General features: G+C 58.1%; 5 protein-coding genes across 5 annotated transcripts; 3 read left to right on the top strand and 2 right to left on the bottom strand.

Annotated features, from left to right (window-relative positions):
• The first annotated feature begins 104 nt into the window (after positions 1–104).
• On the top strand, positions 105–2,082 carry GGS23DRAFT_559495 (ClpP/crotonase). Its single transcript, XM_051515819.1, has 2 exons — positions 105–455; positions 512–2,082. The coding sequence occupies exons 1-2, from the start codon at positions 324–326 to the stop codon at positions 1,898–1,900; spliced, it is 1,521 nt and encodes a 506-aa protein (XP_051374205.1). The 5' UTR covers positions 105–323; the 3' UTR covers positions 1,901–2,082.
• A 1,023-nt stretch (positions 2,083–3,105) lies between these two features.
• Positions 3,106–7,157, top strand: GGS23DRAFT_429464 (uncharacterized protein). The gene is made up of 3 exons (XM_051513842.1): positions 3,106–3,342; positions 3,398–5,887; positions 5,943–7,157. Exons 1-3 carry the CDS (start codon positions 3,261–3,263, stop codon positions 7,085–7,087), a joined length of 3,717 nt encoding a protein of 1,238 aa, XP_051374204.1. The 5' UTR covers positions 3,106–3,260; the 3' UTR covers positions 7,088–7,157.
• A 1,543-nt stretch (positions 7,158–8,700) lies between these two features.
• Positions 8,701–10,487, bottom strand: GGS23DRAFT_595013 (replication factor A protein 3-domain-containing protein; the record flags this gene model as incomplete). Its single annotated transcript, XM_051518245.1, has 4 exons — positions 8,701–9,666; positions 9,751–9,806; positions 10,071–10,173; positions 10,338–10,487. The coding sequence occupies 4 exons, from the start codon at positions 10,485–10,487 to the stop codon at positions 8,701–8,703; spliced, it is 1,275 nt and encodes a 424-aa protein (XP_051374203.1).
• A 4,200-nt stretch (positions 10,488–14,687) lies between these two features.
• Positions 14,688–15,806, top strand: GGS23DRAFT_595012 (uncharacterized protein; the record flags this gene model as incomplete). The annotated part of the gene is made up of 1 exon (XM_051518244.1): positions 14,688–15,806. One exon carries the CDS (start codon positions 14,688–14,690, stop codon positions 15,804–15,806), a length of 1,119 nt encoding a protein of 372 aa, XP_051374202.1.
• A 1,416-nt stretch (positions 15,807–17,222) lies between these two features.
• GGS23DRAFT_595011 (ribosomal protein L4) lies at positions 17,223–18,360 on the bottom strand (the record flags this gene model as incomplete). Its single annotated transcript, XM_051518243.1, has 3 exons — positions 17,223–18,007; positions 18,083–18,212; positions 18,274–18,360. The coding sequence occupies 3 exons, from the start codon at positions 18,358–18,360 to the stop codon at positions 17,223–17,225; spliced, it is 1,002 nt and encodes a 333-aa protein (XP_051374201.1).
• Positions 18,361–18,825: the final 465 nt, after the last annotated feature.

Below are 18,825 nucleotides of genomic sequence, written 5' to 3'. Positions count from 1 at the left end.
AGAAAAAAAACACAGTAGTGATGCTTATGTAACTACCAGCCTCGATTTAGGTATGTACATATACCTAACCTCTTATCAACCTACCTATGCAGGGTCCCGTTTTCGTGGGGTAGCAGCACATCGGAATCAATGTACGTACCCAGGTACCTCCGTCTTTGGATCGGCAAAAGATTTTGGGGCCGAGGGTCCCCATCCCTAACCGTACCGCTCAGGAGCAGTCCGTCGCCGCTCGCTCGACTTCTGCCCCGTTGAACCTCTGGCAACTCGGTTTCCCCAATCGCGCATGTAGCTTGAGGTTGCGCGTCGACAAAACAACAGGCTAGATGTCGTTGAGGACCCTTGTGGGGAGAGTGGGATCAGCAGCTGCCATTGCTGCTTCTCCGTGCCGGAGAGCTGGTCTGACGATGCCGTTGAGAGCTAAGATGCTAGCCCCTCTAGCGGCGCCGAGGGCACAAGTATGACTGGCGACCTGTCTATCTTGAACGGATGTCCGGCTAATCCCCGGTGGCAGATGTCTACGAACGGCGTCCAAGGGGTCCCAAAGGAGCTGCCGACGGATGAACCGCGTGATGTCGTTTTCAGCAACTTATACGGGCTGCGGACCATCGAGCTGAACCGCCCCCTAAAGTACAACGCTCTTAACGGCTCCATGATCCGCAAGATATTCCCGCGCTTAGTCGAGTGGGAGAAGTCAGACTTGGCAAATGTCATCGTCATCAAGGGCGCCGGCGACAAGGCATTCTGCGCAGGGGGCGACGTGGACGTACTCGCCGACCAAAACCTCCTGGGCCCCGACGGCCAGCGCCAGTCGGTAGATTACTTCGCCCTAGAATACCAACTGGATCACTACATTGCGACCTATCAGAAGCCGTATATCGCATTTATGGATGGCTACACCCTGGGTGGTGGCGTAGGACTCAGCATGCACGCCCCGTTCCGAATCGCCACCGAGAGGACGATCTTCGCGATGCCCGAGACCACCATCGGTTTCTTCCCTGACGTCGGCGCTTCCTTCTTCCTGCCGCGGATGGCCGGCGCTATCGGCACCTACCTGGCTCTGACGAGTGAGCGGGTGAGAGGCGTAAACGTGTTCTACTCGGGTATCGCTACGCATTACCTGCATTCGACAAGCTTACCTGGCTTGGAGTCGCGGCTGGCCGAATTGCGTTTCAAGGACTACGATAGTATGGAGGAACGCCTAGCTATCATCGAAACGACTATCGAAGAATACGCGACCGGCCTACCGCACGGAGAGCCGTTGCTTCTGGGAGGCCAGCTCCGGGACGCCATCGACCGGTGCTTTGGTCGGAATTCCGTGGAAGAAATCATAGCCGCGCTCGAGCAAGAGGGGGAGCCTACTAAGGATTGGGCACAGAAGACGCTAGAGACCCTCCACAAACGGTCGCCAACTTCGGTCCACGTGGCCCTCAGGCAAATGAAGGAGGGACGCAGGTGGACTATCGCGGAAACTTTCTCGCGCGAGTATCAAATAGCTGCCAAATTCATGGCGCACCCCGACTTTGTCCAAGGCGTGCAGGCGCAACTTTCGAAGGAAGACCCCAAGCCGACGCCGAAATGGGAGCCGGCTTCCCTGGAAGCTATCGTACCAGGTAGCGATATCGCGGGCCCGTTCTTCCAAAGGACCCCGGACTTGGAACTGAAGCTAGTGACGGACCGGGACTATCCCGACTATCCTTACCAGTCCTTCGGCGTGCCTACGGAGTTGGATGTGGAGATGGTGGTGAGGGTAGGCGGACGGACTCGCAAGGAGGTGCGCCAACATTTCAACAAGCTGAAACAAGGCAGGCAAGGCATCAGCGTCATCGTGGATGAGATCCTGGCGCGCAAAACTTGGGTGGACGAGGCAGGCAAGGCGGTGTGGAACGATAGTAATCCGTGATAGGTCACGAGGATGCGCTTGGTGTTTGTGTATACCTAGTTAGTAGGTGGTTATAAATAGGCAGCAGAGAGAAGGCCAGCACCAGGCCGGAATGAATTGTCAAAATCGGAATGATGAGCTTGGGTAATAAACTCGTTGCCGTCACGCGGTGCGAATATACCTCCACGTGCACATTACCCAGGGTATAACGTGGCAGGTGGATACTTGACGCATGGAGAGGGGAAGGGGGGGTTGCGAAAAGGGGCGTAAAAGGGGGCGACGAGGAGGTCGTCTCCAGCAACCTGCACGGTGAAGAGGAGAGGCTCTCATCGCCAACATGGCGAGATGGGGGCACCTCATCTCTGGTAGGGATTCCGTCACTCGCACGTCGGTGTTAAATGGCTCCGAGGTTGCTGGTGCAATTCCTCCGCCCTTGCCTTATCGTCTGAGTCATCAGAGGCGCGGAAGGGCGGTGTTGGGCGGCAAAACGCGGGGGACAGGAATAAATACTACACGGAATTCCCCCTCGGCGACCGGCGCCTGCTGCAGCTTCACCAAAACATCTTTTTTTTTTTCCCTGGCGGCTGTGGAGAGACGGAACCCAGTGTGCTTCTTCAGACTGCGCCGGCTGCGAGGCAGAACAGAACCAGAGCAATATCAGGCCAGGCCGGCAAGTTGGTCTGTGCACGCCGGCCCCACGTAAGACGGCAGATTGTCTGCAGGTGGCCCGTGCGCGCCGACCAGCCACCCCGACCGTTGACGTCTGAGCCAGCATTTCGCCAACGCGCTGCCAGAGCTGTTAGCGCGCATCGCTATCGCGGCTTCAACGCGTTACCTGGTGGTACTTTGGCGCGCCCCGACATCCTGCCCCACCCCCCTTGTACCTGTACTTGTACCCAGTACCTCGAACCATTCATTCCACAACACACCTCTCTCTCGACCTGCCGTCCATCCCTCCTCTTCCTCCATTTCGTCTTCGAAACCTCCTCCTCCGCCCTTCGGGACTTGTCCAACACCCAGCACCTCCAATCCTCCTCTTCGGCCGACGTGCGACGCTTGGCCGCTTTCCATCCGCCACCTCAAGCCCGCTCGTCGTCTGCGTATCTACGTATCTGTCGCCATCATTTCTATCCTTCCTTTCCCGTGCACTCTCGCGTGAGCTGCACCTCTCCTTGCGTGTCGGGCCCTGCGATTGTATCGAGATCGCGAAACACGCCTCCCGACCATGTCACATCGGTTATAACGCACTCTCGCGAATCAGATCCGAAAACACCGCCCTTTTCATTTCCTTTCAATTGTTATCAGATATCCCTGCCGACTACCCAGTCGGCTGCATGCGAAATTCCCTTTTTTGCGGCCTTGCCCCTTCGTGACTGCGGACATGGCCAGTAACGACAATGCCTCCTGGGGCGCCAACCCCGCTGGAGGTGACGAGTATGGTATACAGATGAGACCCATGGGGCGTACGTGTTGCCGGTCCTCCGCATAGCGCTTCGAGGGCTAACCGATACCATTTAGTGAAGGTCCATTATACATTCGACCGAGAAGGCCAAGAGCGCTGCCTCGCACGATGGCCTCAGATACTTCATGTTCGGACGATCCCGATGGACGAGCAAAATACGATTGGTGTTGTCGAATTGAAGACTTGTCTCCAAGCTGTTGTCGATTGCAGCCCGGAGCTAGTTGGCCATCCCGAGCAGGACTATACGGTGTATGCCGTCGATTACTCTGAACCTGATATTCCCCTGGTCGGCCAGGGGATGCTCTCCCGAGCCATTGACGAGCCAGCTGGCTCTCCCGATCAGGCCAAGGTTGTCATCGGACGCGTCACGAAGAATTTGCTGGCCATTTTCGGCAATGGTATAAAGGAGACCCTCGAGGTCAAACTGAAGCTCACCGCCGTTCCCAGGATTGCCCGAAGCATTCCGGCGCCCCCTGCGAATACTACCCCAGAGTCCACCTTGATTCGGCGAGCGTCGGCAACGCCGGCTCCATCAGAGAATTCGGAGTGGAATTCCTTTCGTCAATCGACCTCGAGCCTCGGTCAGTCTGCGGGGACCAATGTTGCCTCTTCTCATCTCGTGCCCATCGCTCCGGAGCCTGTCAAGCCCTTCAACTCAAACTATGAGGCCCGAAGCGACGTGGCCGCATCAAGCAGCCGGGGGCCGCAGCTGGCGCCTAGAAGCCGTCCTTCTTCTGTTGGCCCGGGTGCAGGCGAGCCACACCACTCGGCTCCACCTCCAGACCTGAGTGTTCCCGAGAAGCAACCTGTGGCTGCTGAGGAACAGGCTGTGGCGCCAGCTCCCAACCGAACGGGAAAACCCCAATCCAGACCCGGTTCGCGAGCGTCCAACCGCGCCCCCTCAGGACGACCTAGGGGTCGGCCGCGTAAGCGGCCTCTCCCAGTCGAAGGCAGCACATCTGGCTACGAAGACGGCACTGATGCAGACGACGGACCGCCACGAAGCAGGAAGAGGGCATCCACGACGAAAGTAGAACGCAGTAACACCGCTGTATTTGGCTCGGCGCCCGACTCTCTTCGAGTCGCTGCGAGCACTTCAGGATCTCTCCGAAACTTCCGTCCGATCAGCATCGCAGGGGACGCGCCTGTAGGCAATCCCGGCTCAGAAATCCCCAGAGCTCCTACGCCAATTCCCGACTCGCGTTTTTCTGGCTTTCATGCGCGTCCTATAGCCCCGAGCAACCTGAATCGCGAATTAAACGGGGCTATGGGGCCAGACGGCTCTTTTGCCTCGTCCTACTTGGAGCTTAGCCGATCGGCATCTTTCGGCCAAGATACTCGATCTCCTGCAGATTCCGCCGCGCGGTCGCCTTCTCGGGCCTATACTGACGAACCCAGTCCCGCTGATATCGGGTCGTCTCCCCCGGTCCCGCGAACTACATTGTATAGTATCCAATCTAGTCCGGCTCCTTCAAGCCCGATCTTACCTCCGTTACCGATACCGATACCCCAACCCGATTCTGGATTCATGAGCGGAGGATTGGAAGAAGAGACTGCTAATAAGGCGCCCGCTGATGCGACGTCGCAGGCGATTGCCGACCCGAAGTCGAAACCGAAGCCTCGTCGCAGTCGCGCAAAGAAGACAGTACCGGCCAAGGCTCAGCAAGATCTGGTCATACACACGGAAACGCCTGGTCCACCCGAGCTGCTTCCTCAGACTTCGTTGTACAACCCACCTCATTTTAACCGAAAGAATGGAGAGAACAACAAGGCTCCAGCAGTGTCTGGACCTCCAAGTCTGCCAGCGGCGGGTCAGATGCAGTCAGGGGCTACAGAGCTAGGCCCTGTCGACAGCCAGTCCCCTGAGAATTCATTGTCGCAGGAGGAGGCAGGCGTCCAAGGCAACATTACAACCGCGGAGACGGCATTCACAGAGGATCTCATGAACAATCTGCACCAGCAAAATCCGGGCCCCCTTTATCCCGGCAATCCCTCCTTTACTACCCCGGCAGCGGATGATTCGCCGCGATGTGACGAGGTGCAGCCAGTTGTGGAGCAGACGAGCACCCAGACGGAACCACCATCACTCCCCAAGCTAGATCAAGCCCCCCCGGCACAGCCAGAGCTGCCGACAATACCAGCAAGTGACCCTGTTCTTCCGCAGCTAACTCTCCCGATGCCTCTATCCGAGCCACCATACCCGCAAACCGATGCTATTGAAACCATGGACGAGAAGTCAAACAAGAACTACGTCAAAAAGCAGACGATTAAGCAGAAATTGGACGATGCCATAAACATGGGTCAAATGCCATCGTACTGCCGAAATTGCGCTGCTCTTCAAACGCCCACGTGGCGAAAGATATGGAGGCAAGAGCACAAAGGTGTCCCGACATATCACGAATACTCGGAGAAGCCTGGCCATGTCACCGCGATCAAGATTCTCCAGCGAGACGAAGAAGGAACACCGAAGCTGTACGAAGTCCTCAAGAAATCTCTGGGGCCGAACGATAGCAAGAGCGATTGGGAAGAGGTGTTGCTCTGTAACCGTAAGTGTCGGTCGAGGCGATAGATCACATGAGCCCCCCCACTAACGATCCCAAGCATGCGGGATTTGGTTTAGTAAATTCAAGGACCATAGGCCGGCGGAGAAGTGGGAAAAGGACGAGCAAAGGCTATCCCAAACGCGCAAGAAGCGAGCCAACGGAGCTGGTCTACCCCGTTCCAAGAAAGCCCGAGCAAAGGGTGATGCCCAGACCAACTTGACATCAGAAGCTTGTTTGCCGACGGACCCTGCCGGACCGCCGGATGGATCACTGTCGCCGAAGGAGTCCATAGCGAAGCCGACTAGCCAAGTACAGCAACTCGGCGTTGCCGTCGACGAGGACGCGGGCAAGGGATGCGAGAAGACCGACTTGGGCGCTAATTTCCAGGGCTTGACGCGCTCTCGGGGATCTACCCACTCTAGAGGAAGTGGTACCCCCGGTAGTCCCATCGCGATCGATGACGACCTAGACGGCATTCGACGGCTCCTTTTCCCCTCTCCACGAAAGGCTGGCGAGCAGAGAATTCTGGGAGATGTGGCCGTCAATATCGTGCAGACATCTCCCGGATTTCAGAGCACCAAAGAAGGACAGCACGCGTGGGATAAGGAAAATGGAAGCTCGGCAGCTTTTGGACAAGACATGATAGATGACGACGAGTCCGCTAGCATATTTGGCACTCCTATCAGACCCTCTACGCCTCCCCCGAAGATGGGCAGCGGTGGTCCTTTCAAGACCCCGACGCATCCCACACCCAGCCATCGACCCATCACTAGAAGTGTGACGCGATCCATGCGCTCGGGCGGGCCAATCACGTCCCCGAGCCAGCTTCTGATAGATCAGACTCCGACTAGAGCGACCGCGAAGACGCCTCGGTCGAGCGCGGCTAAGCGCCACTCGCCGGACGACGTCCTCCCCTCCCAGCTGTTCGGAGACCAGCTTCCTGACACGCCGCTGACCAGGTCCCTGAGCCAGATGCTGTCGGCGACGGGGCAGTACCCTATGCCGACGTCGCCGCGAGGTTTCGGGCTGGACCTGAGCCACCTACCGATCGTCGGCGGCGACCACTTTGACTTTGACTTCCTCGATGACAACGCGATGCCGTCTAGTCCGCCCTCTGCCCTACACGGCCGAGGCGACACCCTGAGTTTTGGCCACTCCTTCGCATACGACGACGAGACGAGCGTGAACCCCGGACACCTATAAAACATCTACACGCGGACTGTCTCCATTAGGAGTATACGCCTCGGGTGAGGTTATAAGCCCCCTTCTTTTTTTTCATACTTTCCACGGATTACGAATGTACTCGGGCTTGTATACCGCGGTACTACTACTACTTCTACGATTAGAGGCGCCTTGGGCGCGGAGAGAGGGAGAGGCAGGAGAGAGAGCTTCGGTAACGTGGACACGATACGATCTTGTTTTGTTCCGAGTCTCGTTGGTTGTTTTTCCTCCCAGGCATATAGAGAGAGAGGAGTGCGTTTTGAGATACCCGCGCTTGCTTGGCGCGTCTTCGTCTCTTGGCCTGCACGCCCTCGACCCCGTGGTCTCTCTCGGATCGCGAAAGGCTCTGGATTTTGAGGTGATGAAACCTACACACTCTTACACACACTCTTACACACACACGTACACACACACGTACACACACACGTACACGCACACGTACACATACACGTACACACACACGTACACACACACACACACAAAGAACACGAGACGCAAGTACAGGGAAGGAAAAGGGTTGTAAAAGTGAGGAGGCTTCGCGACGGGACCGAGTGCCGAGGCCGACAGGGAGGAGAGGGAGATAGAAGAAGAAGGGAGGGCGAGAGGCAAAGCCTGCGAGACGATGATACCCCCGGAGTCGGAATCTGTTTTTTTTTTCCCTTCTTTTTCCTCCTTTCTTTCCCACCTGTTGTATTTTGTATCTACTCATAACTACGCGCACGCCGGACGGACCACCCCGGCGGCGCTCGCGGACGGTCTGTCCGTCTCGTCTCCCCGCGCCGCGCTACCTGCCTACAAAGCCTATCGCATTCTTGGCTGCCTCCTGTCTGTGTGGCAAGACGGCGACGTCGGACCCCCCCCCCTCGTCGCGCACCCTTCCTTCGGCGAACGCGCGCGCGCGGCGACGCATCTCGGGCGCGTCCCCGGCTCGGGCGGGACGAGGAGGGGGGAGAGGTTGTACATATCGTCGTTGCTAGGTTTTTTTTTCCCCTCCTCAATACTATTTGCTACTAGTATTATGCCCCCGGCCTTATGACCCCCGTGATGTCCACTCAATCCACAATGGCTAGCTAGTCTGCGGCAACCCGGGATTTACCTGCAGACCCTGTGCATTGGAAAACGAAACAAAAAAAAAAAACTTTGGGACTACGGTGAACTAGACTGTAGGGTATCGATTATGCTCGCGCGCTGCTTGCGTATCTGCGCTTAAGCCGTTATATCGCACCTAGGGAGAGAGGGGGAGAGAGGGGTTGGGCGGTTGCTCCTACGTGCTCGGGGATCTACACACAGGGGATGCGGGAGGCTGGACCACCTGTGCTCTCGATCGATGCTGGCTTTGGCGGGCTCAGGACAGAACTAGAACATGCAGTCCCCAAGCCTATGGTAGGCTAGGTCTTACGCTAGCTGCGACGACCGGACGGATAGCTAGAATGCCCGGCCGCACACGACGCCATCACCGCGTCACATCGGCGGCAGGGTTGGGAACTTCATCACACACATACGCGTGCGGGCGCGCGGGGAAGGCGGACGCTAGCAAGGGCAAAAACAAAAAAAAAGAAGGAAATCAGAATTTCACTTAAATTAGGCCCGCGTCGCTAGGACGCGCCCTTGTCCTGGTACACCTCGACCTCGGCGGGGTCTCGCCGCACGATGCGCCAGCGGCCGGCGTCGTCCATGGCGAAGGTGACGACGGCCTTGCCTCCGGCCTCGTCGCCGTCGCCGTCGTCGTCGCCGGCGGCGGCGGCTATGCCCTCGAGCACCACGTCCAGCAGCTCCGCGGCGTGGCGCTCCGCCTCCCTGCGCCGCCGCATCTCCGCCGCGCTTACCAAGTTGCCCGACCGCGTGCGAAACAGGCGGCCGCGCCGCCTAGGGGGTACCGGCGGAGCCGGCGACGGCTGCGGCAGGGGTTGCGGTAGGGATGGAGGCGGGGGTAGGGGTAGGGGTAGGGGTTGTGCTTGTTGCGCTGAAGGTTGTGGCGGGAGCGAGGGTTGCGGGGGAGGTGAGGATGGCGGGGGGGACGAGGATGGCGGAGGCACAAATGTTGGGGCAGGAGACAGTAGGGGAGACGACAGAGGAGGAGACGAAGGGGACGAGTGCGAGGAGGAAGATGAAGATGAAGACGTTAGATCTAAGAGAGCTGGGGGCGTAATCGCCGGCGGCCCGGTGGGCTTCTTCTGGCTGCCGCTGCTATTGCCGCTGCTGCTGCTGCCATGGGAAATTGTCTGCGGACGAAGGGACCGAGGCGCCGGGCTCTTTTTCAGCGAGCTAGTAGCCGAGATTTCCGTATATTGCGTGTCTTGAGTTTCTTGGGTGCTAAGTTGCGAGGGTTGGGAGAGTTCTGTCAGGTGAGTGGATTGCGAGGGCTGCGAAGTCTCTTGGATGGTTAATTGCGATAGCTGGTTAGTCGGGGGCGAGACCGGCCGGACCTCGGAGCGTGTAGCAACAGGAGTGGCAGAGGCAGCATTGGCTATTCCGACAACGGTTGGCTGTTCAGACGAAGATTGGATTGGAATTTGAGGCTGATATTGAGACTGTGACTGAGAACGAGAATGATACTGCGACTGTCGGTATGAACCAGCTGACCACCCCAAAGATACGCGCCCATGTGCCCGGCGTCAGTTCATGCCACCTCGGTCCTGATACACGAATATGTCCTTGAAATGATGTGTGACGTCGACGACGTTCTGGCAGATTTGGAAGTCTGAGATATCGGGGGTTAGATATATCGGCTAGACGAAGACGGGATCATGGAGGTCCTAGTGATAAGAGGGGCAGACGAGAGAAACCAAGCAGAGGCAAGAAAGAGACCGCAAAACCGCCTATCTATCCCTTCCCTAGCGCTATTGCGCTAAGAAGATACGATATAGGGAAATGGGTCACGAGGGAGACGGACTCCCGAGTACAGCCCGAGTACGGCTCGAGTCTTGCGCGGACGGGCAGGGGAGATAGGCGGGCGTTAACATACCAACGTTGTCGCCGAGATCCATGGCACTTAGCACCTTGACAGACAGGTCCGAGTTCACTTTGCCAATGATCTGGGCGCCATTTCCAACCATGAGATGGCATTCCTGCGCATAGTACCATCATCGTTAGCTCAGATTACGTCCACGCCTTGGTGGTGAGGAGCTGGGGCGAGAGGAGTCCCTAGCCGGGTTTGGGTAAGTAGCGTGGGAGTGCAGCGAAGCCCGCACGTGGGATCGGGATATGGAGAAGCGCATGGATGCTGGCTTACCCGGTTCAGACTCGCTTGGATCTGGCCATCGGATTCGATGAAGGCCGTGTCGCCTCGCAGCTGCAGCACCTTGCCCACGATGATGACGTTTTGGCCGACGAAGGAGTCGATGAGGGCGGCGGAAACGCGGGGTGTCGAAGTCTGCTCCATCTTTGAGAGGAAGCCAAACTCAGCAGAGAGGAACACACTAGAGATCTGACGTGCACGCAGAATCAATTCGGCAAAGCTACTAGGTTACTGTCGTCTGTCGTCTGGCAACGAGGGACCGAAACGCGCGGGGAACGGAGAGATGAAACGAAAAAGTGAGAGAAGGCGAGGGCGAAGGGCAAAGTTGGATCGGGCTGAGGAGGAAAAACCGAAGCGCGACGCGCGTATGTCACGGGAAGAGCCGACCGTTACGTGCGCGTCGAGCGTAGCTCGCTGAAAACGAAGTACCTTGCCCTGCCCTGCTATAGGATTAGGTACATCGGGAGGGGGAAAACATCTCTAAGACCGCCACGTTTATAGCTGGGGCGCCATAACGGTCCTCTCGCCATTCACCCATCGCGAAACAAGAAGAATACAAATGCAGGGGTCTAAAAATAAAATCAAACCGAAAACTAAAAACAAAATTAAACCGAAAACTAAAAATAAAAGTAAGAACAAAAGTGAAGTAAAGTAAAAAATAACATGCTGCGCAGTAAAAACCGGACGCGACGGAGGACCACACCGTCGTTAACGGAAGCACAAGGGCCGGGTTCGGATGGCAGACCCGACCCGAGTCAGCTTTGAAACTGTCGCCACATGCATGCATCGACAAATCTTCGCAGGGACAATACCTAAAAATGCCTCGTCACTCCTCGCGGGGAACCAACGGCGGACCCGGACCGGTCTCCACCAAACCCCGGCCCAGCGTTCGTATATATCTCTACATAGACATATCCTCCGTTACCTACGTGCCCAACACCACGGCACGCACCACCCGGTATGCGAGATTGAGGGTGGCGTGCATCGCCAGGTCCTATGTCGGCTGCGCATATGTGAGGTACACGACACTGCAGGATACCGTTCTCGCTAGGCATAAGAAGATGCCGGTGTCGACGCAGATCCCGGACAAGCCACTGCGGGATTGGGTGATAGCTAGGTACTCGTAGGCAGATAGGCATAGTTAAGGAAGAAGACGAGTTACGCCGCGGCCAGCTTGACTCGGAGGCAGACGCTAGGTAATGCCTCTAGGATAAGCAGGCTAGGTAGGTAGGTGGTTCCGGCATACCTACTAGCTGCGGGCGTCGATGCGCCCGGCGTTTTTCGGCGATGCCATAAGTGTGCCTCGAGGTCCTATACGACTGTCGCACATGACTATCGTGCGACAGGCAAGCGTACGGCTCAGCAGCATAGGCGCAAAAGCTCGGCGGGATTTCGCCCGAGGTTGACGTTTGGTGAAGCCGCGCGCCTCCAAGAACCACATAAAATGACGGTAAGTCATCTCGTCTTACAGCATGAAAAGTATCCGAGCCAGGCACTCCGGAAGTATCCGGCAATCGTCCATTCTGATCAGGCTTGCAAATCTCGATGACAGCCAGTCTATAAGGAAATTTTCACTTCGGTAGTGTATGTCTGCCATGGCAAAAAATTGGCAAAGGAGGCTAATCTAATATTACTCCGTCCCGCATCAGAGTTTTGCGCGAGCCTCAGTTTTTCGAGGCACTGAGTCGCAAGGGAGGCTGAAGCTCGCACTACCGTGGTTTGCTTCCTCTCCCTCGAATCCTATTCCGAAGACCGCCAATCTGGCAACTGTTCGCCTTATTAGTAGCGAAAAAAAAAACCAAGGGCAACGATGTGGACTCGGGCCAGCGGGAGGATCGCGGCCGTAGTTGGCTCTCTGCGAGATTCCCAGACGAGTGGTTTCGATAAGAAGCGAGTTGTCACCCGCCAGCAACCGGCTCGAGTAGGGAGAGACGGGAACCCAGCCTCCTGGATGCTTGACGCTGCGCTAAAGACGATATCGCAGCTAAGTTGGCACGGGCATTTTCTCGGAAAAGCTTGACCCTGATGAGAGACGTCTAGCGGCAAAGCGCCCGTTCACTGTCGGGACGGTGAAGAGATTAGGTACAGTGTCGATTCCGGTAGCGTTGAGGCGCTGACAAGATACACTCTTCGTCAGTTCACTTAGAGTTCGCCCTTCGATGCCTTGGTCTTCTTCCGCGGCTTGTGCCGTCTTGGTCCCCAGAGGGACGTCGCCGCGAGGAGACGAGTCCCAGAGTATTCCGCCCGGCGTGGGGATACTAGACTCTATGCAGGCGGCGTCTCAGCTAGTCTCACCCCTCGCGAACCAATCAGCGGTGATGACTTTCCGGATCGTGGGGACAACGGGACTCTGCAATCATAGATCTCTATCATCGCTACAGCATGATGCAGGCGATCTCGCTCGGGGAGAGGAGAGAGGGTCGCACACCTGGGCACTCGTCGGCACTGGCTAGTCAGAACCTTATAGCCCTATTACCCTGTAACTCGAGAGAGGGGCCGATGGCGTCTCTCGAGCAAGCAGGCGAGTCCCGCGAGCTTAACGCCTAGCGAGCACTCCCTCGAGGGTAAATGTTATCCAACCTTAGCCGCAACCTTCGTGCGCCTCCGCCCGAGAGCTGGACGGGAAGCTCGTAATCAGTTGAGGTAAATAATACCTACCTGTTCGCGAGGCCAAACGAGGCGACACGCGTCCCAGCATATCCAGGGGTCTCCCTTGGCGAGGTGGGATCGCCCTCTTTGGAGGCAGCCAAGCAGACGCTTAGAGCTGGTGCTAATTCTGCATGCCGGCGGACCCAGTCTGAGAGCGTGTTAGCTTGGCTTATCTGCCCGCGTTGGCAGTTCTCCGACACCCGCACGCATCCCACTCGTCGCGCCACGCAGCCTGGACTCGAGCTGGATGCTGCCATCGATGGAGGAGCTACCTCGTCCCCCTCGGCCGCACGGAAGCAACGGGTTGGGGGAGCAGCGACGACGACGCCTCGAGAACGAACCGACGGCGTAGGTATTATGCTCATATACCTACCTAGTTACTATACAGTCCTGTCTCCCCCTCGGCCTCGCAGCCCCGCTAGGTTCCATAGCTGTGGCCGCGGGGCGCTATGGCTCTTAGTTGGGATGGGCGTTAGTCGTGGAGGGTAGCTTAGCTTGTAGCCTGCTCAGCGTGGATTAGGCCTAGCACAACAGAGCCTGGAGCGATAATGCGTCGCGAGCGCGAGCCTCGAAGCCGGCGGCTGGCCAGAGAGACTTTCTGGCTCGAGGAATCGAACGACCCCGCCATGATGGTGCAGCTCGGAGAGGCAGGAGAATGGCAAAGGTGGGAGGCGTTGAGGGGCCAGGCAGAGGGGAGAGTTTCCAACGAGGAGGCAGCGAAACCAGACCAAGACTGGACTGGCAGCAGCACCCATGCTCGCAGCTGCCGCGGGCAGCTTGAGCTAGAGGGGGAAGGAGCTGCCTGGGTTGGCCCGACAAGAGGGAAGCTAAGACGAGCCTCGAACAGGCAGTGGCCACCCGGCTAGAGGGGCCAGGAAGGCGCGGAGCCGTGGCAGGGCCGTGGCAGGGAAACACCGCCCAGAGGTTGGCCAGAGCTAAGGGCGATGGCATTTCCCTGTCGTCTCTTCCCCGCCAGCGAAGCCCATGAATCGCCGGCCTCGTCTCCCATCCACCACCACCATCACCACTACCTATTACTACCACCGCTGCTGCTACCACTGCTGGCGCCGCCGCCATGCCACCGTCACTACCGTTACTACCGTTACTACGACGACGACGACAATAACCACTACTACTACTACTACTACTACTACTACTACTACTACTACTACTACTACTACTACTACTACTACTACTACTACCACAGCCGCCGCCGCCAGGACTGCCGGGGCCACCACCACCATCACGGCTATTCGCCTCTAGTGCCCTCTCCTCGGAGCTCCGCCAGCCACGCAAGAGGCGCTAGCGTCTCCTCGCCCGCAAGCTCCCCCATGATTACCAATCTCAGAGCTTAGAGCTCCCACCTCCTGAGGCAGCATCGACCAAGCTTGAGCGAGTCATTTGCTCTTCGTGTTTTTTTGGATTGGGCGCCGCCTCCCCTCTGACCGGGTGCTCGCTGCGGGCTGCCTGTCTCCTCGCAACCAGACTCTCGTCTTTCGTATGGCTAACCCCAACCCCCTCCCCTTTCCCCCCTCCTTCTTCGGTATCGTCACATGTCCCGTGCAACGGGAGGATAAGCGCCCAGAATTTCACTGGTTATCATCGACCTCTCCCATGTTCAAATCGCCAGCTACCTCCCTCCTCGATCCCCCTTTCCCGTCAACGCTTACGCGCAGTCCCGTAGCAGACGTAGACATGGACGGCTCACCAAATTTCTTCCGCAACAGCATCCCAGACGACGAAGACGGCGGCTACGATTTCTTCGACGGACAGGACGTGAAAGACCCAGACGGGGACGGCCAAGACACCTCGTTTCATGCTGACCTAGACGCGCCCTCTATCAACCTGTCGTCGTCGGCCCAAACCCGCCTGCCGACTCCTCCGCTCATGGACTCGCTATCCGCTCGGGCGCCTATGAAACCCGCAGATCACATTGCGATAAGCCAACTGGAACCGCTCCACCACGACCCGGTCAAGGCTGAGCTTCCGGGGCTGTCGAGTGGTTCGTCGGAAACTCCAGAATCGCACTCGTCGCGGCAGACCACGGAGGAGGATGCGCCGACCCATGCCGACAATAACGCCCAGGATGCTCTCGGAAACCACGACGTGCCGTTGTCGGGCCCCCCCGTCGCGAAAAAGAGGAGACAGCGGAAGGCGCAGGCGAAACCTGGCGTCGACTCGGAGATCGAGACTACCAAGCGAAACCGATTTCTGGAGAGAAATCGCGTGGCCGCCACCAAGTGCCGTCAGAAGAAAAAGGAGTGGGTGTCGGACCTCGAGGAGACGAGATTCGGCCTAGAAAGCCAGAACACCCAGCTTCAGATGGAGTATAGCAGCCTGAGGAACGAGATCAGCCATATCAAGTCGCAACTCATGGAGCACGCTAGCTGCAACGACCCCAACATCGATAAATGGATCGAGAACGAGGCCAAGCGGTTCGTCCTGGGGGCCAGCGAGCGGTACGATCAGACGCTGGCTACCATGGGTGTCGCACCTGGGATGGTTACCCGACAGGATAGCATGTCCTCCGCCTCTGGGTTCGCGGCGGCCCCGGGCTCGGGGCTCATCAGTCCGGTGACACCGTCCCAGCGCGGCAGCATATCGTTCTTCCCCGAGACGATGGTGGGGAACTCGCCCGTCTTCTACCGCTCGGACCTGGCGCCGAACATGCCCGACGGCACAGCCTCCGTTGTCATGGACGAGGCCTACCCGACGGGCCCGATGGGGGGCCACATGCACGAAGATGGCGCCCACTTCGATGCCATGCACATGGCCGAAGGCGTATTTCACGACTCCGCGGTTACTAAAGGCTGATAGTTCTTTTCCTCCCCGATTCAACCCTGGGGACTAAGTACTCACCTTTCTCTCTCCCCTTTCCCCTCCTTACCTCCTCACGACACGACATACGTTATATCTACCTCGTACGTGAGAGCGCGTAGGCTCCATCCGCACGTATTCATGTTCCGCGGCCCCCCTCCCCCCACCCCCCCCACAGCAACACCTTTGCTACCACTCCGAGTTAGATTCCGTTTTCGCACGTTCTAGTGGCTAGTATCCGACGATATCCGCAGACCGCAACACACAAGGTGCCCAGCGGTATACAGTGTATACGAGGCGTCATTTGGGGTTTCCGATACACGGACCCGCGTGTGGGAGAATACGAAAATGATTTTTTGAAAGGCTAATTTGTTCTACCTATACCCTCCCTCCAGCGATAATTTAGGAGAAAGGCGAGTTGACGGCGTGTGGATCTTTGGAATATACAGGAAAATTACATCGCAACAGAAGAGGGACGAGAGAGAAGAGTGAGAGACGGCCGGAATTTCGTTTTCATATCCTCCTCCGACGCCCAGCCGTAACGTAGGTCGTCAAATCTCGGGGTGGAATGCGAGAGAAAAGAGGCCGCGACGAGCTCCAGGGAGAGCGCGCCGTCCGCCGCCTCGAGACGCCGGCCCTGAGAGAACAGGCGCGGTCAAGCACCATCAGAACTTGCGGGATCGTGCTGGCGCGGAAAGGAGAGGGGTGGGGAAGAAATGCAGTGCTACCTGGCTCCACCGCGTACATATACATAGGGGTGCCGGCGGCAAGAAGCGTTAGCATGTAGGTAGTCGTAGGAGTAGCGGCAAGGCGCACACGTTACTCGCAACCAAGGCGCCGAACGACAACAGCAAGAACAACAGGGTCGTGTCAGCTGCTCTTGGGCTTTGACAGCAAAGAGAAGACATTGCTGGTGATCTTTTCCTCCGCTGCGGCTTTTTTTCGTTATTTGGGGGGAGCTAACAAAAACCACCCTTGATGCGACAATGCTATTCGCGAACAACTCTTCGGGTGTCGACTCCCCGGGCGCCTGGAGTCCCTTGACCGGGGAACTCGAGGATGTCTCCTTCTCCCTAGCTCCCCTCGATCCGGACCCCCGTGGTTTGTCGCATAGGTTTACTAGTGGGAGGGGGTGGTGGCATAGAAGGGCGGGGTGGGCTAGTTGGAGGGGGACACTGCGATTTCTCGTAGGCCTCGCTTGGGGCCCGTGGGAAAGCCTCGCTGCAGTGCTTTGGACGCGCGGCATGTGCCGTTCTCGTTGCTGCTATAGGAGTCCTACAGGGCCCGGAGACGGGTGATAAACGTACAACGGCACGTAGATACATACCTAGCATACGTACGACGCCCAGACCTCTCCCCATAGACAAAATAACTTGATCGATGATAGCCAAGCTCGCGACCTCCGCCCGCGCGCTACTCCACCAGCACTACCCCGCACTCGGGCGTCATCGACACCGTCTCGGCGCTGGTGAACACCTTCTTGACGAGGTCGCTCTGGTGCCTCTCGAGCATCTCCCGGAGCGCGGCCCGCTCGACGACCAGGCGTCCCGTCTCGAGGAGGTCCTTGACGTCGACGTCGTCGACCTCGAGGGCGCGCCCCGAGGTGGGCACGTGGCTGAGCGAGTCGAACAGGTCGTCGCGGCGCGTCGTGGTGATGAAGGTGCTGCGGCCGGCTTGGCGGCCCCAGTCGTTGGTGTCGAGCACCTGGCGCGCCCACTTGGAGCGGAAGCTGGTCTGCAGCTCGTCGTCGAGCTGGCCGGCGGCGACGAGGGCGGCGAACTGGGGCGGCAGGGGCAGGTCCATGCCGTCGCGGCAGACGATGAGCTCGCCGCGGCGGTAGCGGTAGCTGAGGGCGGTGCGCCAGGCGAGGTCGTAGGCCTTGCGGGTCATCTTGGTGCCGAAGTCGCGGGGCTTGGGGCCGAAGACCTTGCCGCCGCCGCGCAGCATGGGCGACTGGCGCGTGCCGAGACGCGCGTTGCCGGAGCCCTTCTGCGGCCGGATCTTGCGGTGCGAGCCGGCCACGTCGAACCGCGTCTTGGAGCTCGCCGTGCCCTGCCGCGTGTTGTCGCCCTCGTACACCACCGCCAGGTGCAGGATGTCGCGCCGCAGCGGCAGGTGCAGGTGCTCCGACGACCACGACTCGAGCCGCCACGGCTCGAACGAAGGGAACTCGAAGATGGTCAGGGGGACGGTCGGCACTGGCCCCGTTCACGTTAGCAGCCTGCTCAGCGTGTGTCGCCGCGGGGCGCGCGTGCAGGCGAAGGCGGGCGTACCTGGTCTCCAATAGTTGGTGGTGGTGGTTTCTTGTCTGGGCTCCGTCGGAGGGGAGATACCAATAGTCGGAGTGAGGGGAGCCTGCGAGGATATTGGCCGCGTGAATTTCGACGCTGATAATATAGGAAGCTATAGCGTATTAGCGACCATGTCCCTCCTGGGTGCTCGGTAGAGATTCTGCTCGACGTACCGAGGTCGCTGCTCTGCATGTGTGTGAGGATAGGCTCAGGCTCCGCAAGGCCTCGTTGAGGTAGAGCACGCCCTTACTTGTCGCCATAGCTTCGCGGGCCCCCTTCCCCCGAGGCGAGAGGGACTTGGGTCGAAGAGGCCCCGGGCAATCCGAGATTGCGGTTATGTGCGGGCCGTTCGGCGGCAGCGTCAATTGGGGGGATCCCTCACTTTTTGGCGATAGACGAAGCCTCAATTGCGAAATGGCGAAAAAAAGAAGACGAATAGAAACGGGGTAAATTGGTTCAGGTGTAGGCATAGCCCGCTGGCCGGGCACATCCTGCTCTTATCGATACCTAAACTAGGGAGGTACAGAGTACCACATTCCGCGTACAGCGTTAGGTAGGTACCTATCTAGGTACATGGCACTACGCAATCGCTCTCTACCAAAATTTTAGTGGATCGGAACGGGAGCTTCAAAAAGTTGCAATTCCGTTCAATTCAATATTCGATAGCGAAGCCATACACAATTTCGCTCTTCCTCTTTCGCAGGGCGGCCTCATCACGCTCGACG

Source organism: Durotheca rogersii, assembly GCF_024521655.1.
Source record: "Durotheca rogersii strain YMJ 92031201 chromosome Unknown GGS23scaffold_5, whole genome shotgun sequence".
In the NCBI taxonomy this organism is placed as follows: Eukaryota; Fungi; Ascomycota; class Sordariomycetes; order Xylariales; family Xylariaceae; genus Durotheca; species Durotheca rogersii.
Note: the sequence above shows the minus strand (reverse complement) of the source record. Positions and strands in the feature narration are given on the sequence as shown.